At 41.0% G+C, this 24,794-nt stretch overlaps 1 protein-coding gene across 2 annotated transcripts in view; it reads right to left on the bottom strand.

Moving 5' to 3' along the window:
- LOC115205046 (ecto-NOX disulfide-thiol exchanger 2) overlaps window positions 1–23,095 on the bottom strand; it is a 250,544-nt gene extending 227,449 nt beyond the window's left edge. For both annotated transcript variants that reach the window (XM_029770607.1, XM_029770608.1), the window contains exon 1: window positions 22,830–23,095. In XM_029770607.1, coding sequence (XP_029626467.1) covers window positions 22,830–22,851 — 22 coding nt within the window. In that variant the 5' untranslated portion in view covers window positions 22,852–23,095. The remainder of the gene's footprint in view (window positions 1–22,829) is intronic.
- Between the last annotated feature and the right edge of the window lie 1,699 nt (window positions 23,096–24,794).

Here is a 24,794-nt window from a genome sequence, read left to right as displayed (position 1 = left end):
CTGACATTTAATCCTAGTAAAAATTCCCTGTCTTATGATCACCACTTTATTTTAAGAATGTGAAATATCAGAATAATAGTAGAGAGAATGATTTATTTCAGCTTTTACTTCTTTCATCACATTCCCAGTGGGTCATAAGTTTACATATACTCAATTAGTATTTGGTAGCATTGACTTTAAATTGTTTAACTTGGGTCAAACGTTTCGGGTAGCCTTCCACCAGCTTCCCACAATAAGCTGGGTGAATTTTGGCCCATTCCTCCTGACAGAGCTGCTGTAACTGAGTCAGGGTTGTAGACCTCCTTGCTCGCACACGCTTTTTCAGTTCTGCCCACAAATTTACAAGAAATTTGTGTAGTGGTTGAAAAACGAGTTTTAATGACTTCAACCTAAGTGTATGTAAACTTCCGACTTCAACTGTATATATATATATATATATATATATATATATATATATATATATATATATATATATATATAATTTGTATTTTTTTTGTTTTTTGTTTTTTATTACTGTGCTCAGCCAGCAGATATATTTGGGTTTCTTCTTAGAGTCAGTGCCAGACACAGGCCCACTCAGAGATGTAGTGTCCTGCACCCCTCTGGAGATCCATCATGGCATGTCCTGTGCTACTTCCAATTGTTTTTCCTGGCAGTGTTGGGAAGGGAAGAAATGTCAGATCAACAACAAAAACTCTGGTTCACTTTATCTCTGGAGAGACCACTGTGCAGAGAAGGTGATAAACAATATCACTGCTACTGGTTCACCCAGTGTTCACTCCTCCTCCATCCAGAGTGCTGCAGTGAAGCTGTGCAGGGGCTGCTACAGGACCCTTACTAGAGCACACAAGCGTTAACAGTAGGCTTTGATGGGAGTACAATTACTAAAACGGTATCGTGAACACTCGTGTTTTGTTGGGTTCCTAATGCATCATGTTGGTGTCACTGGAACACAGAGCAGATCCATCGTTCTGTGGCTGAGCCCGTCACACCTCCGCCCAGGGGGTTAAAATATCAGGCAGAGGAAAACGCTGTGACTGATGTGGAAGAGTGAAAGACTCTTCCTGTCAATCTGAGAGTGAAAATAGAAAGGTTCCATTACAGCAGAGAAGATTGAACTCCCTGCTTTAAAGTCCAGCTTCCTCTATCCTCCTCTCCTCAGTGAGACCATCAAGGTTTTACACTGCAGAGCATGAATCGTGCCTTATTCAATGTTTTTACATTGAGATCTAGGAATAAGTCTTTCTATCCCTCCAACCGTTTCCTACAGAGACCTGAGCCCAAATCCTGCATGGCTCCTTATCTTCAAAGTACTTAAGTACAAAGGCCTCCCTCAAATCAGGTGGTTTGAGCTCCACAGAGCCCTGGAGTTGATCCTGACGCCCCCAGGCAGCCATGCTGCTCTCAGGGCTCTGACAGCCACACCCTCCGAAACACAGAACCAATTGCAGTCACACAAAAACCCAGTTATCTCCTGAATCACTCATCTGGAATAGCCTGGCCATACGGCGGAACAATCAGGCCGACCCAAATTGGTTTTCTACCCGACACAGACATTGGAACAAAGAAAGTAAAACAACAACTATTACAACAACCGAGATTAAGCAAGAGTGGTGAGAAATTGACAGAATCATAATTACAACAAAACATCGGCCCAACACATGGGAAGGGTTCAATGGGGTGTTATCACCACAATACTATACGTTCTGACACCTGTCAAGAGAGACAAGAACTTGAAAAACACATGTGTTACTGAAACCACCACACCTTTTTCCCATTGGGTACTTTCAAACTGTTGTGTGATGGATAGTGATGCTATCTGAAAACTGCAGGAATCGGAAACTGGAACACGCTGTCATACACATCAATCCAGAGAATCTCAAACATGCTCAAGTTTCAAGTTAATGTTATATGCACAAGTACAGTGAAATGCCTTTCTTGCAAACTCAAAACCCAACAATGCAAGAATAAACAACAGTCTATTACTAGAAAAATAAATGAAATAAGAAATATGACATACACAATAAGGTAAGTAAGTATGCATACTATATATATGAAATACTTAAACTCAGTTCCAATACCATATTTACATGTGCAGGGATACTGGAGTGATATAGGTATATACAGTTGAAGTTGGAAGTTTACATACACCTTAGCCAAATACATTTAAAAACTAAGTTTTTCACAATTCCTGACATTTACTCCTAGTAAAAAATCCCTGTCTTAGGTCAGTTAGGATCACCACTTTATTTTAAGAATGTGAAATGTCAGAATAATAGTAGAGAGAATGATTTATTTCAGCTTTTATTTCTTTCATCACATTCCCCGTGGGTCAGAAGTTTACATACACTCAATTAGTATTTGGTAGCATTGACTTTAAATTGTTTAACTTGGGTCAAACGTTTCGGGTAGCCTTCGACAAGCTTCCCACAATAAGTTGGGTGATTTTTGGCCCATTCCTCCTGACAGAGCTCGTGTAACTGAGTCAGGTTTGTAGGCCTCCTTGCTCGCACACACTTTCTGAGATCTGCCCACAAATTTTCTGTAGGACTTACGTCAGAGCTTTGTGATGGCCACTCCAATACCTTGACTTTGTTGTCCTTGGAACATTGTCTATTTGGAAGACCCATTTGCGACTAAGCTTTAACTTCCTGACTGACTGTCTTGAGGTGTTGCTTCAATATATCCATATAATTTTCCTTCCTCATGATGCCATCTATTTTGTGAAATGCACCAGTACCTCCTGCAGCAAAGCACCCCCACAACATGATGCTGCTCCCCCCGTGCTTCACGGTTGGGATGGTGTTCTTCGGTTTGCAAGCCTCCCCCTTTTCCTCCAAACATAACGATGGTCATTATGGCCAAACAGTTCCATTTATGTTTCATTAGACCAGAGGACGTTTCGCCAAAAAGTACGATCTTTGTTGCAAACCGTAGTCTGGCTTTTTTATGGCGGTTTTGGAGCAGTGGCTTCTTCCTTGCTGAGTGGTATTTCAGGTTATGTCGATATAGAACTCGTTTTACTGTGGATATAGATACTTTGGTACCCGTTTCCTCCAGCATCTTCACAAGGTCCTTTGCTGTTGTTCTGGGATTGATTTGCACTTTTTGCACCAAAGTACGTTCATCTCTAGGAAACAGAACACGTCTCCTTCCTGAGCAGTATGATGGCTGCGTGGTCCCATGGTATTTACACTTGTGTACTATTGTTTGTTCAGATGAACGTGGTACCTTCAGGCATTTGGAAATTGCTTCCAAGGATGAACCAGACTTGTGGAGGACTACAATTGTTTTTCTGAGGTCTTGGCTGATTTTTTTATTTTCTCATGATGTCAAGCAAAGAGGCACTGAGTTTGAAGGTAGACCTTGAAATACATCCACAGGTACACCTCCAATTGACTCAAATGATGTCAATTAGCCTATCAGAAGCTTCTAAAGCCATTACATTATTTTCTGGAATTTCCAAGCTGTTTAAAGGCACAGTCAACTTAGTGTATGTAAATTTCTGACCCACTGGAATTGTGATACAGTGAATGATCTGTCTGTAAACAATTGTTGGAAAAATTACTTGTGTCATGCACAAAGTAGATGTCCTAACCGACTTGCCAAAACTATAGTTTGTTAACATGAAATTTGTGGGGTGGTTGAAAAAACAGTTTGACTCCAACATAAGTGTATGTAAACTTCCGACTTCAACTGTATCTATCTTTCCCCAGTCCTGTTCCTGCCCATTTTATAATGGGACATTATAAATCAAAACAAATTTTACATATTATTGAAGACAAGATTAATTTGAGAATAGTCTGATGTGTGAAAATATGATCACTTGATAAGAGTACAGCGTGTGTAGCCTGTAGCCGCGTGTGTATACATGGTTGTGATTATAACCTAAGAGAATTCTCTTGCTAGATAATGCGGTCGGAATTTGAGTTCCTGTATGTTGTTATGATTACACCACGAGTTGTTAGGCATACACACCCGCACTTCTTCTTATCAGAGATATGTTTGTTTCTGTCGGCGCGATGAGTGAAGAAAGCGGGTGGCTGTTCCGACTCTGATAACATATCCCGAGTGAGCCATGTTTCCGTGAAACAGAGAATGTTACAATCTCTGATGTCTCTCTGGAAGGCAACCCTTGCTCGAATTTTGTCTACCTTGTTGACTGGACATTGGCGAGTAGTATACTCGGGAGCGGTGAGTGATGTGCCCGTCTACAGACCCTGACCAGAAGACCGCTCCGTCTGCCCCTTCTGTGGCGCCATTGTTTTGGGTCGCCTACTGGGAACAGATCCATCGTCCTGGGTGGTGGTCCAAACAGAGGATCCGCTTTGGCAAAGTCGTATTCCTGGTCTTAATGTTGGTAAGTTGACGTTGCTCTTATATCCAATAGTTCTTCCCGGCTGTATGTCATAATACTTAAGATTTCCTGGGGTAACAACGTAAGAAATAATAATAAAAAAAAAAAATATTGCCTAGTTTCCTAAGAATGCGAAGCGACCATCTCTGTCGGCGCCAACTTGCCCATTATCCATTGTCCATTATCAGCCTGAGATGGAAGTTAGGGGTTAACAGAATGAAGATTTTGATGGAGAAAGGAGAAATTGCTACTGACAATCAATTTTTAAATAATTATCACTTAGTTGATGGAACGCTATGATTACTGAGCAAAGCTGGGTTCTTTCTAGAGTGGAAACCCACCTCCGTCTCCAAGATGCATCTGTTAGAGACTCGGGACCAAATAGAGTTAATGGAACACCATAAGAGTTTAGTGAACTACTTACAGTGGGGCAAGACCATTAATCCTACTACTGCCTCTGCAACATGTTCACCCAAAGCAACTCATTATGAATGAGCCATAACCAGGTTAGTAGAAGTGTGCTTTACGCCCCTTCAGTAATGTACACCCATGAATTCCCCATTCCCACACACTGCTAGAGGTATCCACAGAGAAAGAGCTTTCTTTATCTCTGACTCAGATTTAATTTCATTACGCTGCTTCTTTTCCCCCCAAAGCCATAGCAACAAGCCCACTTACAGATGAATCGTTAGCAAACCTGAACCTCAGTCTCTAATATTGAGCAAATTACATTTATTGGAGCTAATAACACTCACTCGAGTATCTGACATATTGGGCACGGCACCTGTAGCATCCGGCAGCAGTTTCAGGCTTTGGTCTTCATTTGTCACACACAGTATGTGGTCGATGAATTATTGAACTTTACTGCAATCATAAACTTAAAGGGGAATAATGGCAAATTTAAAAAATGTGTGTTTGTTCCTAAACCCCTCTGACTCGTTGGACTGTCCTGTCAAACTGCACACTTCTCTCAGGGAGCACGAGGTAGAGCTAGAGCGGGAGCTACGTCACAGGGTTATACAGCCTCCCCCCATTCACTGCATCGCTAGATAGAACATTGTGTAATAACGTAAATCTACGAAAAACAAACATTATGTCACAGTGAAAATACTAAATTGAGGAAGTCCAATGGATTGTGAGATATGGCATATACATTTTCTGTGATAAATTTATGTGGCGGGTTCACAATTTGACCTTTTCTGAGATCTGACAAGCAAGGAGAGAAGGAGCCGACCTAATCCCGCCTCCCCCTTTTACCTTGCAACCGCATTGGACATAATTTAACCTGCCAATCAGCATTGTCCATCTTCCTTCTCTGACTGTAGGCTACATCGCTCGTAACATGATGTGACCCGACCATTATGGTAAAATATATCTAATAAAAGTGAGTGAAAGACTAGTGAGTGAACAACATAACGTCCACTTCATACGATGCCACATATGGGCTAAAAGGTTAATTTATGTAACAATTGTTGAATTACTTTGTAACTTTCCTGCAGTAGCCAGATGACAATGAACATATTCTTGTAAATTAATTTATGTTGCAGATATAATACTATAGATAGCCTAGGTACTAATGCATGCATCTATCGAAATGCAATTTATCTACTGAAGTGTACTCTGAACGTAACTTTTTTCAAACTTAGCGTGTTCTTCGGAGGGGTTGTATCTACATTTTAAATGTTCATTGTCATTGTCTATATGTTTAGAAATGGATAAAGGACCATTACTGGCGCATAATGCAGTCCCTGACTATGAGGAGGAGGACACTGACGGCAGAAGAGCTGAGGGACATTGCTGCGGAAGGCCTGCAGGATGAGGAGGACCATGAAGGCATGGCTTTCTTAGAGGAAGATGCCCTTGATGCTGGGCTACTCGGAGAAGACGAGAATTAAGAGAATGAGATCAAGGAGCCAGAGGAAGTTGAGGAGCCACCACCTGAGGCCTCTCAGCCAATTTCTTAAACTGGAAGGTAACTACAAATGATGTGTTATTGTTATGTATTATCAGGCCTTTTCATATACAGTGCATTAGGAAAGTATTCAGACCCCTTCCCTTTTTCGGCATTTTGTATGTCACAGCCTTATTCTAAAATGGATGAAATATATATTTTTAATCAATCTACATACAATACCCCATAATGACTAAACAAAAAAAAACAATTTTGCAATTTTTTCTAATTCATTATAAATAAAAATAGAAAGACCCTTTGCTGTGAGACTTGAAAATTAAACTCAGGTGCATCCTGTTTCCACTGATCGTCCGTGAGATGTTTCTACAACTGGATTGGAGTACACCTGTGGTAAATTCAATTGGTTGGACATGATTTGGAAAGGCACATACCTGTCTATAGATATACGTTCTCACAGTTGACAGTGCATGTCAGAGCAAAAACCAAGTCATGACGGTACAGGATTGTGTTCGATCTGCAGCATTGAAGGTCCCCAAGAACACAGTGGCCTTCATCATTCTTAAATGGAAGAAGTTTGGAACCACCAAGACACTTCCTAGAGCTAGCCGCCTGGCAAAACTGAGCAATCTGGGGAGGACCATCTCTGCAGCACTCCACCAACCAGGCCTTTATGGTAAAGTGGCCATACGGAAGCCACTCCTCAGTAAATGGCACATGACAGCCCGCTTGGAGTTTGCCAAAGGGCACCTAAAGAACACTCAGCACATGAGAAACAAGATTCTCTGGTCTGATCAAACCAAAATTTGATATTTTTCAGCAGCAGGGACTGGGAGACTACTCAGGATTGAGGGAAACATGAACGGAGCAAAGTACAGAGAGATCCTTGATGAAAACCTGTTCTAGAGTGCTCAGGACCTCAGACTGGGGTGAAGGTTCGCCTTCCAATAGGACAACAACCCGAAGCACACAGCCAAGACAACGCAGGAGTGGCTTCGGGACAAGTCTCTGAATGTCCTTGAGTGGCCCAGCCAGAGCCATGACTTCAAGCCGATCGAACATCTCTGGATACCTGAAAATAACTATGACAGAGCTTGAGAGGATCTGCAGAGAAGAATGGGAGAAACTCCCCAAATACTGGTGTGCCAAGCTTGTAGTGTCATACCCAAGAAGACACGAGGCTGTAATCATTGCCAAAGGTGGTTCAACAAAAGTACTGAGTAAAGGGTCTGAATAATTATGTAAATGTGATATCAGTTTTTTATTTTTAATACATTTTAAAAAAGGTTAAAAAAAAGTTTTTACTTGTAATTGTGAGGTATTGTGTATAGATTGAGGGGGAAAAACAATTGAATCCATTTTAGAATAAGGCTGTAACATAATTATTTTTTTTAAATTCATATACTAACAATTATCATTTTTTTCTCATCTTGTCTCCAAGTCTTTCTGTTTGTGCTCCACGTCCTCAAAAGCATAAACGTTCTCTTTTGCCCAAGAGCACGTTTCAGTCCTGATGATGATGTTGATAGACAGGCACCAGGATCAATCCCTTTCAGACCTGAACGTCCAGTTGGTTTAGATCTTGGCAGTGCACATGTCAGGCCGTTCGGTCGACCGCTTAGGAAAGACTAAGGGAGACAGACTTCTTTTTGGTTTTCATGCAGGCATTGGTGGCAGAGGTTTGTCGGTTCACAAACAGTCAGGGTCAGGGTCTTGTTTTGGAGTGCCCGTCGTATGGTGATTCCTTCAGAGCGTGGCTTGAAGTTACACCTACAGAATTCTACTGGTTTCTTGGACTGCTCATTTACATGGGATTTACCGAACTGCCTGACCTCCATCGATACTGGAGTACAAAGTCTCTTGGGTTCTTGTGCTTTCATGTCACGTAATCGCTTCAAAGCTCTGTTGGCTGCTTGATACATTGTGGATCCTTCAGACAGGCTTAGAAAACTGCTGTACTTACTGGACCACCTGAAATAGACGTATAAAAAGCTGTATAAGCCAAACCAAAACATAGCCATAGATGAGTGTAGGGCTGTCACCAACAGAAAAAATCCCAGACTAAAATAAATTGTCTGTTCTTTCGACCAATCGATTGGTCATAATTTTTAAATATGTATTTGTCCATGTATAGACACACCCTATGTGTTTTAATAAAATCAACTATATGCATTGAGCTTGTCTGATGCTTTAAGCTTATGGCTTCATGCCTCAGAGGGTGCCAGAAATCTAGATAACCAGAAGAAAAAAAACTTAACCTGACCCAACTATTCTCCTCCTGCAGGCTTTCGCAGATTCTGCCATTAATCTCGTGAAGTTGCCGGCAATAGTCTACACGAGGAGTTGGCAACCTTTCTCATGTGGAATGCCAATGTATCTTACCATTTCTACCAATCTGCATGCCAGTTATGGTTTTCATATACAACTTTTCGTGAAAGTTTCATTGAATTTATAATAACGTTTTCATATCTCAAAATCATTGTCATGTGGTTAATCAAAATTCTATTCAAATCTAAATGAAAATGATAAACTTCAAAATTAACTTCAATTGCCATTGCCAACTATGTAAAAATAGCCTACATAAAGCCAACAAATAAAAACATTGCAGCCTGCAGGTAGAAAATATCCTGATCAAAATGACACATTACCTGTCTGCAACAGACTTCGAACACTGTATCTACTATTAATTAACTTGGGTCTGGCCTTAAGCTTGCCCTAGCGAACTTGCAACATTGTATAAAATATTCTGGGCCCTCAGAGTTTCCCGTGCCAGTGAGACAAACACAGCAGTAGGCTATTTGCGCAAGGGATAAGACACAGTGCTTTGACTTGGGCAGGAGCTCACCGGAGCTGAGTACCGGCACCTCAAATTTACTACTGCTTGAGCTCCTGTTGCCCTTATAGAATATTAGCTCAAAAGTATTGTAAATAAATATAAACAGTACCTGCACCCAAAATGAGTACCTGAACCTATTTCGGTCCAAGTCTAGCACTGATAAGAAGCCTATTTTATGACATTTCTACTGGAAGAGAGCATGACATTTTTCCCTTTCACTCTGAGTGGTTATCGAAAGGGAGAGAGCTGGAAAGATTTTTAAAAAATACATTGAGGAACTATTGTAATTCTCAATGGATGTAAAAACAGACTTGCAGACTTGCTTGCTGTTTGAGGTCAAGAAAACATTATTTTGAGAATCTACACAGGTCATTAGTGGTGGTGTATTAAATCAATCAGAAATACTATCAGATCCCCAAATTAACATATGTATATGCCTACATTTGCGCACAATCCAGGTAGCCTATAGGCCAACTTCTATGCGTGCGTCTCCTTACTCAACATTGACAGGAGCGCTCAAAACAAAAGATAATGACTAAACAAAACTTGTAAATGGAATTAAATGAACCAAAACTTGTTTCTCACAAGTGTAGCATAGGCTGTGCACTCTGCAAACAATGTGTCCACTCCGACAATGAAAACAGGAAGACTGGAATAATAATATTGAACGCAAGAAACGACTGTAACCAAAGTAACAAACATTGTAGATAAAAAATTATAACAATTAATGGTAAATACTGAAGACTCATCTCTTCAGTACGTCCTATGATTGAGTGTAGTCTGGCCCAGGAGTGTGAAGGTGAACGGAAAGGCTCTGGAGCAACGAACCGCCCTTGCTGTCTCTGCCTGGCCGGTTCCCCTCTCTCCACTGGGATGCTCTGCCTCTAACCCTATTACAGGGGCTGAGTCAGTGGCTTACTTGGTGTTCTTCCATGCCGTCCCTAGGAGGGGTGCGTCACTTGAGTGGGTTGAGTCACTGACGTGGTCTTCCTGTCTGGGTTGGCGCCCCCCCTTGGGTTGTGCCGTGGCGGAGATCTTTGTGGGCTATACTCGGCGTTGTCTCAGGATGGTAAGTTGGTGGTTGAAGTTATCCCTCTAGTGGTGTGGGGGCTGTGCTTTGGCAAAGTGGGTGGGGTTATATCCTGCCTGTTTGGCCCTGTCCGGGGGTATCATCGGAGGGGGCCACAGTGTCTCCTGACCTCTCTTGTCTCAGCCTCCAGTATTTATGCTGCAGTAGTTTATGTGTCGGGGGCTAGTGTCAGTCTGTTATATCTGGAGTATTTATCCTGTCTTATCCGGTGTCCTGTGTGAATTTAAGTATGCTCTCTCTAATTCTCTCTTTCTTTCTTTCTTTCTTTCTCTCTCTCGGAGGACCTGAGCCCTAGGACCATGCCTCCGGACTACCAGCCATGATGACTCCTTGCTGTCCCCAGTCCACCTGGCCGTGCTGCTGTTCTGTTCTGCCTGTGGATATGGAACCCTGACCTCGTCACCGGACGTGCTACCTGTCCCAGACCTGCTGTTTTCAACTCTCTAGAGACAGCAGGAGCGGTAGAGACACTCTCAATGATCGGCTATGAAAAGCCAACTGACATTTACTCTTGAGGTGCTGACTTGTTGCACCCTCGACAACTACTGTGATTATTATTATTTGACCATGCTGGTCATTTATGAACATTTGAACATCTTGGCCATGTTCTGTTATAATCTCCACCCGGCACAGCCAGAAGAGGACTGGCCACCCCTCATAGCCTGGTTCCTCTCTAGGTTTCGGCCTTTATTGGGAGTTTTTTCTAGCCACCGTGCTTCTACACCTGCATTACTTGCTGTTTGAGGTTTTAGGCTGGGATCTGTACAGCACTTTGAGATATCAGCTGATGTAAGAAGGGCTATATAAATACATTTTATTTTATTTGATAAATGTATTACTGGTGATATACACTAACAATCAAAGGCAAATAGTAAACACAATGAAGTTATGAAACATTGATTGTGCACAAATTGATGGAAAGAGAAGTGCATTGTGCATCTGGGTGCATGGTCAACCCGACCTCTGCATTGGCCATGCAGCATTTACGGTGATATGGCCACACCAGAAGTCAGGGCATTCATACTTTTGCGCTTCAAGGAGAATTGCAGAGTTGTTGTCAAGGAAGCGAGTTTGTGTTTATACAGACCCTCCGCACTCTTACAAAATTTGGGAGACGCATGGCGATGCAGTAACAGAGCTCGATTTGGCCTCAGCATGCCTCCGGAGGCATACACCATCAATATGGAGCCTCCGACCACCTTTTGGTGTAATCCACAGTATGTATATATATCAAATTTGAATGGATTATATATATATATATATATACTGCTCAAAAAAATAAAGGGAACACAAACAACACAATGTAACTCCAAGTCAATCACACTTCTGTGAAATCAAACTGTCCACTTAGGAAGCAACACTGATTGACAATACATTTCACATGCTGTTGTGCAAATGGAATAGACAACAGGTGGAAATTATAGGCAATTAGCAAGACTCCCCCAATAAAGGAGTGGTTCTGCAAGTGGTAACCACAGACCACTTCTCAGTTCCTATGCTTCCTGGCTGATGTTTTGGTCACTTTTGAATGCTGGCGGTGCTTTCACTCTAGTGGCAGCATGAGACGGAGTCTACAACCCACACAAGTGGCTCAGGTCGTGCAGCTCATCCAGGATGGCACATCAATGCGAGCTGTGGCAAGAAGGTTTGCTGTGTCTGTCAGTGTAGTGTCCAGAGCATGGAGGCGCTACCAGGAGACAGGCCAGTACATCAGGAGACATGGAGGAGGCCGTAGGAGGGCAACAACCCAGCAGCAGGACCGCAACCTCCGCCTTTGTGCAAGGAGGAGCAGGAGGAGCACTGCCAGAGCCCTGCAAAATGACCTCCAGCAGGCCACAAATGTGCATGTGTCTGCTCAAACGGTCAGAAACAGACTCCATGAGGGTGGTATGAGGGCCCGACGTCCACAGGTGGGGGTCGTGCTTACAGCCCAACACCGTGCAGGACGTTTGGCATTTGCCAGAGAACACCAAGATTGGCAAATTCGCCACTGGCACCCTGTGCTCTTCACAGATGAAAGCAGGTTCACACTGAGCACATGTGACAGACGTGACAGTCTGGAGACGCCGTGGAGAACGTTCTGCTGCCTGCAACATCCTCCAGCATGACCGGTTTGGCGGTGGGTCAGTCATGGTGTGGGGTGGCATTTCTTTGGGGGGCCGCACAGCCCTCCATGTGCTCGCCAGAGGTAGCCTGACTGCCATTAGGTACCGAGATGAGATCCTCAGACCCCTTGTGAGACCATATGCTGGTGAGGTTGGCCCTGGGTTCCTCCTAATGCAAGACAATGCTAGACCTCATGTGGCTGGAGTGTGTCAGCAGTTCCTGCAAGAGGAAGGCATTGATGCTATGGACTGGCCCGCCCCGTTCCCCAGACCTGAATCCAATTGAGCACATCTGGGACATCATGTCTCGCTCCATCCAACAACACCACGTTGCACCACAGACTGTCCAGGAGTTGGCGGATGCTTTAGTCCAGGTCTGGGAGGAGATCCCTCAGGAGACCATCCACCACCTCATCAGGAGCATGCCCAGGCGTTGTAGGGAGGTCATACAGGCACGTGGAAGCCACACACACTACTGAGCCTCATTTTGACTTGTTTTAAGGACATTACATCAAAGTTGGATCAGCCTGTAGTGTGGTTTTCCACTTTAATTTTGAGTGTGACTCCAAATCCAGACCTCCATGGGTTGATAAATTGGATTTCCATTGATTATTTTTGTGTGATTTTGTTGTCAGCACATTCAACTATGTAAAGAAAAAAGTATTTAATAAGATTATTTCATTCATTCAGATCTAGGATGTGTTATTTTAGTGTTCCCTTTATTTTTTTGAGCAGTGTATATACTGCTCAAAAAAATAAAGGGAACACTTATTTTAAATGATGGTCATTGCTTCATCTGACACAGGCTACACTTTAGATTTCAATGTTTACACCGGCAGTCGGGATGGTCGTGTGGTTGACCTAGCCAGGAAAGTTGATGAGGAATTAGTTGTGCCATATGCAAACCAGGATTATAATGTTTGGTTTGACAACTTTTATACACGTTCGTAAGTAGACAGAGAACAGGGGTTCAATGCATGTGGAACTTGTAGTGTAAACTGGAAACAGTTTCCTGATGGATTTAAGACTTTAAAAAGTGGGATATGGGTTGGTGTAGGATAGGGGGCAATGTATTGGCCATACAGTGGAGAGACACAATGCAAATGATTCCACTAATGATGGTGTTTGGAATAGGAAAGTGGTCCACCAGCCTGGTGTAATCCACGATTACATGTCATGTCTGATCAGGTGATCAACTCCTACAATGTTTTGCAGAAGACCTAGAAGTGGTGGAAAACACTTTCTTTCCACTGTGTTGACATTGCAGTTGTCAACAGTTACCTTTTGTTCCAGGAATGGCAGTGTAATCACGCAGCACCTGGCAAGGAAAATGGCCAAACTGGTTACTAAACAGATTACATTCAGAGAGAACCTTGCTCGTCAGTTAGGAGTATTGATGTTAATGACAGGTATCCATCTTTTGACAGACCTTTGTCTGTGAAAACTGTAAACTCATCTTTTCAAACACGGCACATGCCTAGTCTACAGGCCCCCTCTATATATTGTTGACTGTTTTACAAGAAATACAGAAAGGAGAACAGGACCCAGTTTGGTTGTGTGGCACCTGAATGTCAGGGCAAACAGTTTCCCTTTCCTGCATGTCCCCTCTCTCTTGCATATTTTCCCTTTCTTATCCAAGACATCTTGCATGCCAGCCTCCCTTTATGTTGTAAATTGTAATGACTGTAAAGTTATGTTGTGCTTTTGGAATTGTTCCCATTCTGACACTTTATGTAATAGTCTATATGCTAGTTGAATGTAGAAATTGAAGTTGTAAAAAATAATATTTTTTGTTATGTGCCATATATTTGTTTCATATTTTATAATTCCAGTAAGATTCTGATGAAGGTAGCCCTGAAATGAATGTTGCATAATGTTAAGGTTATGATAGCGATTTAAATATGTCTTCATTTTCAGGTTTGAAAGAGACAATGTATTCCACTAAAATTATTATTTCAATAAAGTTCTTGTTTAACTAATATTATATCACTTGTTTATGTCTTTCCTTATCATATGTAAGACTCAATGCTATTTGTAATTTGTTTTGGTGAAGATATGCGTTTAATATACTATCCAGTCACAGAACATTCCATAGAATTTGAGAAAAATTACAATTGGTTATTTAAATGTCTGTAACCCATTCACAGTAAAAGGCACTTCTATTCTGATTTCAGATTACCAATCCTTACAAAATAAGGAAGACTCATTATGTTCCAAGTTTTTCTCTATCATTATTATAAACTTTTGTAAATGGCAGTTGATTAGGGGAAAAGCATTGACTTTCGTATAGGATACACATTTTCACAGGTTGTTTTTCATGACTGAATACAATTTGATTGATGTGGTGCTATTGTATGTCCTAATTTTTTTATTAAACCTTTATTTAACTAGGCAAGTCAGTTAAGAACCAATTCTTAGTTATATTGACGGCCAACACCGGCCAAACCCGGACCAATTGTGCGCCACCTTTTGGGACTCCCAATCACAACCAGTTGTGATACAGCCTGGATTCGAACCAGGGTGTCTGTAGTGATGCCTCTAGCACTGAGACACAGCGCCTTAGACCGCTGTGCCACTCTGGAGCCCAGCTGTTTCTCAGCTTTTAAAATATGTATAATGTTTTCATATGAGATTTGACACAAGCAAATGTTTCTCATTTATGCACACCGTGGTCATGGTCCAGTAAGAAATGTAACATTCCGCCAGGATTTTGAGGGTGAGATTGGCTCACTGCCAACAATGCAGACTCTGATAGATGGTGAGCCAGTGGCGACTATTGATCGATATAAATATCTTGGCACTTTCCTTGACAGCAAACTGACTTTTTTGGACAATGTGTATGTTATCTGTAGAAAGGGAAATCAGCGCTTGTTCTTCCTGAGGAAACTCTGCGGTTTAAGGGTGGACATTGAATCCATTTTAACATTCAGTGTGATCTGCTGTTTTGGAAATCTAAACTTAAAGAGTAAGAACAGGCTGGGTAACATTGTGAAACAAATTAGCAGGATCATTGGTATGAACTTAAATGAACTTTCTCACCTGTATCAGACACGAGTCAAATGTAAGGCGCAATCCATTCTGAGGGAATGTGGCGGACTTTACATTTTGTCAGCCGGTTATTGTCAGTCTCACAGTAATTGATCTTATATTAACATAAACATGTTTGTGTCTGCAGGCCTCCATGCATAGGCTACAAGCCTCTGGTGTGCGCCTTTTGGAATATCTACATTTTAAAAAGTCGAATGAATCCATTACATCACATTAAATCCATTATTTTAGGCAGGTCTAAAGAAACATGACATTAAGAAAATGTATTTTAGAAGAACCGAATATGAGTCGGCCTACTGTATATTATCTGGCTATGTGCGATGCCATAGGCTGTAGGTTAGTTCATATAGCAGACAAGATATGCTAATAAATCCTGTGCCATTACTTTATTGTATATGATTTTAGAGTAAGAATATAATTGTACTTAGCTGAATAAAATAGAAAGGATATTTTTCCTATTCTGGAGCGAGTCCGCAAATGAAGTGACTATGTTGAGCGTCAAAGTGATCATTTGAAACAGGTCCCATACGCTACATTTAGAGTTATTTGGCAAATGTAGTTGTGAAATATACAAACCTTAGAATGTCTTAGAAATCAAATCATTACGGACTGCATGATGTGACTATAGGCTATTGACTATTTGAAAGTCAAAAAAAGCTTGCACTCTGTTCCTTGCCTCAGGCTACACACGCTGTACTCTTATCAAGTGATCAAATTTTCACACAGCAGAATATTCTCAAATTAATCTTGTCTTCAATAATATGTAAAATTTGTTTCGATTTATAATGGCCCATTATAAAATGGGCAGGAACAGGACTGGGGAAAGATGCATACAATACAGTTGAAGTCAGAAGTTTACATACACTTATGTTGGAGTCATTAAAACAGTTTTTTCAACCACTCCACAAATGTCTTGTTAACAAACTATAGATTTGGCAAGTCGGTTAGGACATCTACTTTGTGCATGACACAAGTAATTTTTCCAACAATTGTTTACAGACAGATTATTTCACTTATCATTCACGGTATCACAATTCCAGTGGGTCAGAAGTTACAGAAGTTATACACTAAATTGACTGTGCCTTTAAACAGCTTGGAAATTCCAGAAAATAATGTAATGGCTTTAGAAGCTTCTGATAGGCTAATTGACATCATTTGAGTCAATTGGAGGTGTACATGTGGATGTATTTCAAGGCCTACCTTCAAACTCAGTGCCTCTTTGCTTGACATCATGAGAAAATCAAAAGAAATCAGCCAAGACCTCAGAAAAACAATTGTAGTCCTCCACAAGTCTGGTTTATCCTTGGAAGCAATTTCCAAATGCCTGAAGGTACCACGTTCATCTGAACAAAAAATAGTACGCAAGTGTAAACACCATGGGACCACGCAGCCGTCATACTGCTCAGGAAGGAGACGTGTTCTGTTTCCTAGAGATGAATGTACTTTGGTACAAAAAGTGCAAATCAATCCCAGAACAACAGCAAAGGACCTTGTGAAGATGCTGGAGGAAACAGGTACCAAAGTATCTATATCCACAGTAAAACGAGTCCTATATTGACATAACCTGAAAGGCCGCTAGGCAAGGAAGAAGCCACTGCTCTAATACCACCATACAAAAGCCAGACTACAGTTTACAACTGCACAGGGGGACAAAGATCGTACTTTTTGGAGAAATGTCCTCTGGTCTGATGAAACAACAATAGAAGTGTTTGGCTATAATGACCATCATTATGTTTGGAGAAAAAAGGGGGAGGCTTGCAAGCCGAAGAATACCATCCCTACCGTTAAGCACGGAGGTGGCAGCATCATGTTGTGGGGGTGCTTTGCTGCAGGAGGGACTGGTGCATTTCACAAACTAGAATTATTTTGCTATATTGAAGCAACATCTCAAGACATCAGTCAGGAAGTTGAAGCTTGGTTGCAAATGGGTCTTCCAAATGGACAATGACCCCAAGCATACTTCCACATTTGTGGGAAAATGGCTTAAGGACAACAAAGTCAAGGTATTGGAGTGACCATCACAAAGCCCTGACCTCAATCCTATGGAAAATGTGTGGGCAGAACTGAAAAAGCGTTTGCGAGCAATGAGGCCTACAAACCTGACTCAGTTACACCAGCTCTGTCAGGAGGAATGGGCCAAAATTCACCCAACTTATTGTGGGAAGCTTGTGGAAGGCTACCCAAAATGTTTGACCCAAGTTAACCTGTTGAGGATCTTATCCCGATCTTATCCCGGTATTGGGATTCATTGTCATGTGACCATGGCGGGGAATTCAAAACTGCAAGAGTAATCATTTCAAAAAATCAAATAATCAACTATTTTCCTCCATTTGAAAGATATATCTCCTAAATCTAACCACGCTGTCCGATTTTCAGAGGCATTACGGAGAATGCATAAAGTTAGGTTATGTGAGGAGAGTACATTGACAATAGCTGCGTGTAATGTTTAGCCAATTCAAAGAAGGGCATCAACAGACAGAAAACTAGCTAGAATTATGCACTTACCTTTGACAATCTGCATCAGATGACACTCATAGGACATTATGTTATACAATACATGCATTTTTAGTTCCATCAAGTTCATATTTATATCCAAAAACAGCATTTACAGTCGCGGTGAAATTCAGAATTTTTTTCGGCTCGAATGCACCCAGTGAATCCAGCATTACAAATCACGGAATTACTATTCGAAAACATTGGTAAATTATAATATTGTCATTCAAAGAATAATATATTATCATCTCGTAATTGCTACCGAAGGGCCAGATCTCAAAATAACTTTACTGGGAAATCACATTTTGTATAAACTGGGTACTATGCTAACAACAATAAGCTATATGCTAAGCTAAGCTAAGCTATACCGTTAGCATTAGCATCATCTAATATCGATAATAACATTCTAAATATCCCCTTACCTTTGATTATCTCCATCAGAAGGCGCTGCCAGAGATCCCAGGTCCAGAACAAATGTGGTTTCTTTTGACAAAGTTCATAATTTATGTCCAAATAGTTAGCGTTCAGTAGGCTCCCACAAAATGAGGTGGGCAGTGTAAAGTCACGTCGAAAAACTAAAGAAAACCTAGTAAATAATCTATTTACGTTTGTTTAAACATGTCAAATGTTGTTTAGCACTAATCTTTTGTTCCATTTTTAACGTGAAACATCAGTAAACATCAGTAATATTTTCACACAACCTATCAAGTGTCTAGAATAAACGATAATGACAAAGGCACTCTTCTCAGATTCATGCGCAGGCGCAAAAAATGAAGTGATGACGTGTCAACTTGTAAGCTTTCTAATTCGGTGTGTATTTATCACAGATGCTTCAAACAACTTTCTAAAGATCGTTGACATCTAGTGGAAGCAGTAGGAGTTGCGAACTGAATCCTTTCTCACTGTGGTATCTTTAAAACAATGACACTAAATAGTACAGCCACAAAATTCTCATTTTTTTTTATCTATTTTTCTCAGGTTTCTGCCTGCAATATGAGTTTTGTTATACTTACAGACACCATTCAAACTGTTTTAGAAAATTCAGAGTGTTTTCTATCCGAATGTGTTAATAATATGCATATCCTAGCTTCTGAGTTGGTGTAGGAGGCAGTTAAAAATGTGCACATATTTTTTTCAAAATTCTCAATACTGCCCCCGTGGCCCGTAGAGGTTAAACAATTTAAAGGCAATGCTACCAAATACTAATTGAGTGTATTTAAACTTCTGACCCACTGGGAATGTGATGAAAGAAATAAAAGCTGAAACAAATCATTCTCTCTACTATTATTCTGACATTTCACATTCTTAAAATAAAGTGGTGATCCTAACTGACCTAATACAGGACATCTTTACAAGGATTAAATTTCAGGAATTGTGAAAAACTGAGTTTAAATGTATTTGGCTAAGGTGTATGTAAACTTCCGACTTCAATTGTATCATCCGTATATGCACTCGAATAGCGAATGGAGGCCGCTTTCCCGCAGGTTTGATCTTAAATTATGCATGGTAGGCTACTCCAGCTTTACAGAGGAGCAGATGACAAATAAATATAGTAGCAGCTGGGATCCTCTTCTTTTTAGTTGCAGCAATCAAAACTGTGCTTTCACACCGGATTGCATATAAAAATGTCTGGGCTTATAAGAGCACTTGTTTCAATTCACACATCAACCACTGTTTGAGGAGCATTTCAGCCTCTCACTGCTCAACAGGTGATATTCCACCCAAACTCTGTATGCCATGGGCTCTCCAACCCTGTTCCTGCAGTGCTTCATTTGAGAAACTAAGTGTAATCATTTCGGAAATTGATAGTAACATGTTTTCACAACAAAACATATTTAATTAAACTGTTGTCAGTCGCTATCTCTGCGCGCTTGAGAAAGGAATGAAGGAGATAGAGGAGATGGAAATGCACATTGGTGAGATATTTTGTAGCTAAAAGGTAATATCAGCCTATTTAATAATTATGAAAATATATAAACAAAAACTGTAAGACGCCCTGAACAATCAATGAACAAACAACATCAACTAGGCCTATACGTTCACTCCCAGATTAATGGATAATAAATTTGGAGTGTAACAATCTTCAAGTCTTTACACAGATTTTCAATGGAATTCAAGTCTGGGCCACTAGAGGTGGCTGGCACACTTGCATTCCATTGAAAATCTGTGTAAAGACTTGAAGATTGCTGTTCACCTCAGCTGCCCATTAACAGAGCTTGAGAAAATCTGAAAGGAAGAATGGGAGAAAATCCCCAAATCCAGATGTGCAAAGCTGATACTGATATCCTCAAGATGACTCAAAGCTTCAAGCAAATGTTGCCATTTGCATGACAATCTTTATCCAAAACTCTATAAACATCACAGCCCTAGTTTGGAGTTACCTTTCTAGCGAATAGGCTCTGTTATAATTTACATTTCTTCCAATTAGGGTTGTGCGATGTCAACCTTTCTCCTATCGAGATAAAGTACAGATAAAGCACAGTGACATACGATAGTACAAAAAATACAAAATAAAAGACTGCTAAAAAGGACCACTAGCTAGAGCTCGAATGCTACTACGGGAGGGATGAGAGGAATCCTGACAAAATACATTTGAGCCAAATATTTTATTTTCTAGCCTATTCCTCTCTGTTAGAGGTGTGGCATGAAATAGGTGTGTGTGTCGACTCGGAAGTGACAGTTAATACGCTGAAAAAAAATATTTCTCTCAAATTTTGTGCACAAATTAGTTTACATTCCTGTTAGTGAGAATTTCTCCTTTGCCAGATAATTCATCCATCTGACAGGTGTGGCATATCAAGAAGACCGATTAAACAGCATGATCATTACACAGGTGCACCTTGTGCTGTGGACAATAAAAGGCACTCTAAAAAGACACAACACAATGCCACAGATGTCTCAAGTTTTGAGGGAGTGTGCAACTGGCATGCTGATGGCAGGAATGTCCACCAGAGCTGTTGATAGAGAATTGTATGTTAATTTCTTTACCACAAGCTCCCTCTGTCGTTTTAGAGAATTTCGCCAGTAGGTCCAACCAGACTAAAAACCGCAGACAACTTGTAACCAAGCCAGCCCAGGACCTCCAAATACGTATTTTTCACCTGCAGGATCGTCTCAGACCAGCCAGCCGGACAGTTGATGAAACTGAGGAGTATGTCTGTAATAAAGCCCTTTAGTTGGGAAAAACTCATTCTGATTGGCTGGGCCTGGCTCCCCAGTGGGTGTGAAATCTATAGATTAAGGCCTAATTTATTTATTTCAGTTGACTGATTTTCTTATATGAACTGTAACTCAGTAAAATCTTGAAATTGTTGCATGTAGGCGTTTATATTTTTGTTCAGTATATCATGTGGGGAGGTCAAAATAATGAAAAACTATTTACCAAATCTATTAATTTTAAAATACTTTGCCATTATCATTCACTGGTTTTTCTAACATAATGGGGGTCCCTGGGTCGCCTGTTGCCTGGGCGGGGATTCCTGGGCAAGGAAAGGTTGATGTCCCCTGCAATAGCTGAAAAATAGTATGGCACAGAGCAACAAAATATTGCTTATTTCATGTTAAGCCAATGACTTGGGGGGGGGGATAACCTCATACCTAATGCACAGTATAAGTCCACTACTTTCCCCTACATAAAATACATAGCTGTGTTTCCTTTTCATAATTCATACTGTAGGCTTAACACTCATCTCTGATTTGGGGGCCAATTCTCCATGGTCAGAAATAACAGACACTAAAAAGACGAGAGCAAGGCCTCCCAAGTGGCGCAGTGGTCCAAGGTACTGCATCGCAGTGTTAGCTGTTAGCCACTCTTGCGACTCCTGTGGTGGGTGACTCCTGTGGCCATTTCCTCCAAAACATTGGTGCAGCTGACTTTTGGGTTCAGCGGGCAGTGCGGCTCGGCTCGGTTGTGTTTCAGAGGACGCACGGTTCTCGACCTTCGTCTCTCCCGAGTCCGTACGGGAGATGCAGTGATGGGACAAGACTGTAACTACCAATTGGATACCACAAAATTGGTGGTTAAAAGAAATTACAAAAAGAGATGAGAGCAGCAGAGTCAGAGTGCAGGAGTAAAGCAGATTAACCAGGTTCATTTGAAGTCTCAATATGCTGCCTGGTAATGTGACTCTGAGAAAATGTAAATTTACTCAGAGCCATTATGTAGCACAGGTAAATTTGTGAATAAATGAGAAGAAGATATGAAAGGCCAGACTGCAAAGCTACTCATACACAATGTGAGCCAGTTTCCTTAATGAAAGCCCTACACCCCATATCTGAGAACAGGGGAACATTCCATTTTTTTGTGACAGATCAGGTGAAATAGCTACCAAATTGGATTTCATGACGAAAATGTCATACTAGCACGCACAATGTAGTGGAATCGACTACATTGTGCCAATGGCATCAATATTCTCCAAATATCAAATTTTCAGTTAGCTACTGGTGACATTATTTACAAGATTTAAAAAGCAGCCATGGTCATTAACTAAAGAAACAAGAAAACATAATATTAGGCAAAACAATAACGGAACTGAGCACATAAAAGGTCACCCCGTATTATATTTCAGAAAAGTTCCAAAGATAAGGTGTTTGGGAGGACGCTTGTCAACTGTACTCAAATGCATTGTAAAACATATGCTAAAGGATATCAATAGTCATTGTACAATAATGGTTACACTATTCAATCTACATCAATTTGTGAATAAAATACAAGTGACGCGGACACATCTGCTTGGTCACTGTCGGTCACTGTCATTGAGATTTTCACATATTGTTTCTGTCAGTAATATACTGTACCTGCTGCAATCAAGTCGTCCTCGAAATGAGTCTAAAACAACGTGCATTCATTCATTCTTATTGAGAATACAGCCATAAATACAGAAGTCGGTAAAACGCTCCAGACATAGCCTAGTACACAACAGTGAGAGCAGAGCAGACAAGAGGTAGCTTAATGTAATACTGTAACAAAATCAATACAAGTTAGACCGTACCTCTATACTGCAAGAGAAACATTGTCCACAGTCCCGTACAGCAGAGGATGGTGAGCGCTCGTCGCCTACTGAACGCGAATGTATAGAATATAAATCCGTTGGATTGAGAGAAAAGGAATTTGTTCTTCAGTCTGCTCAATTGGGCAGAATGGGCTGCGGTGCGAGAATGAAGGAGGGTCTTGCTGCTCGAGGAGCCTCGCGCTCACATGAACCACATGCCCGAATACATGTAGCCGATGTTTACAAGTTAATAAAGTATAGCCTGCCAGTCGCGACGTGCAAGGGAGTAAGTAGTACTCAGAGTTGTAACGAGATTCAGTGATTTGCTCAAGAATGTGTCAGTCCCGATTACCCACAGCTGACAAACTACTGTACACTTTGTCGATGTCCGCAAACCAGTGAAAGGGACTCTGCAGGGCCACTGAATAATCATCATAGGTTCTGATATGGATAGGTTTTGTTGTTGGAGCCTAACCCTGATGTATATTTGCAAATGGATGCATTTTCATTATGGCGTAGGTGTTGTGATCAGGGCCTAAAATTTACTTTTTGGTCCACCAGCCACTCAGATTCTTTACCAGCCCAAACATACTTTGCTAAAATTAATCCAACAAAACACAAAAAAATGGATGAGCATTCACCGTAAAATCACCAGTGTTAAATGTGCAGTGTCAAAAGTGATTGACACCCTTAGATTTGATGGAAAAACATGCAAGTGTCAAACGACCCCTTAGTGTAGGAGTTGATTACCGTAGTTGAATGCCAGGTGTAATTTTTTACTCTAATTAGTGTAAGAAACATAACTCCGCCCACCAATTTTATTTGATGCCTTCAAGATTTCCTTTCTCATCAATGCTATTTGTATTTATTATGGTTCTCCAAGGCAGCAAAATTAAGGCTGTTACACTATCTAAAACATTACAATACATTCACAGATTTCACAACATACTGTGTGCCCTCATGCCCCTACTCCACCACTACCACATATCTACAATAGAAAATACATGTGTACATAGTGCGTATGTTATCGTGTGTGTATGCATAAAGTTAGGATATATACAGTTGAAGTCGGAAGTTTTCATACACCTTAGCCAAATACATTTCAACTCAGTTTTTCACAATTTCTGACATTTAATCCTAATAAAAATTCCCTCTCTTCGGTCAGTTAGGATCACCACTTTATTTTAAGAGTGTGAAATGTTGTCACGGTTGTCGTCGGTGAAGGAGGACCAAAACGCAGCAGGCATGCGGTTGTTCATTTTGAACATTTATTAACTCAAAACGAACACTCCAAAACAACAAAACGAAACCACGAACAACAAAACAGTCTAGCTAGGCACAAGGCTAAGCTCGGAACAATCTCCCAAGAATCACAAACACACCCCAATATATGGGACTCTCAATCAAAGGCAAAGAGAAAACACCTGCCTTCAATTGAGAGTCCCAACCCCAATTAATCAACCATAGAAATACACTCACTAGACTCCACATAGAAATACATAAACCTAGACCATAAACCAAAACCCCAGAAATACTAAATCAAACACCCTTTTAACAAACACACCACCCTGAACCACATAAAACAAATACCCTCTGCCACGTCCTGACCAAACTACAATACTAATTAACCCTTATACTGGCCAGGACGTGACAAATGTCAAAAAAATAGTAGAGAGAATGATTTATTTCAGCTTTTTTATTTCTTTCATCACATTCCCAGTGGGTCAGAAGTTTACATACACACAATTAGTATTTGGTAGCATTGGCATTGCCTTGTTCAACTTGGGTGAAACGTTTCAGGTTGCCTTCCACAAGCTTCCCACAATAAGTTGGGTGAATTTTGGCCCATTCCTCCTGACAGAGCTGGTGTAAATGAGTCAGGTTTGTAGGCCTCCTTGCTCGCACACACTTTTTCAGTTCTGCCCACAAATTTTTATGGGATTGAGGTCAGGGCTTTTTGTTGGC

The sequence above is a fragment of the Salmo trutta genome, chromosome 13 (assembly GCF_901001165.1).
Source record: "Salmo trutta chromosome 13, fSalTru1.1, whole genome shotgun sequence".
Classification (NCBI taxonomy): Eukaryota; Metazoa; Chordata; class Actinopteri; order Salmoniformes; family Salmonidae; genus Salmo; species Salmo trutta.
Note: the sequence above shows the minus strand (reverse complement) of the source record. Positions and strands in the feature narration are given on the sequence as shown.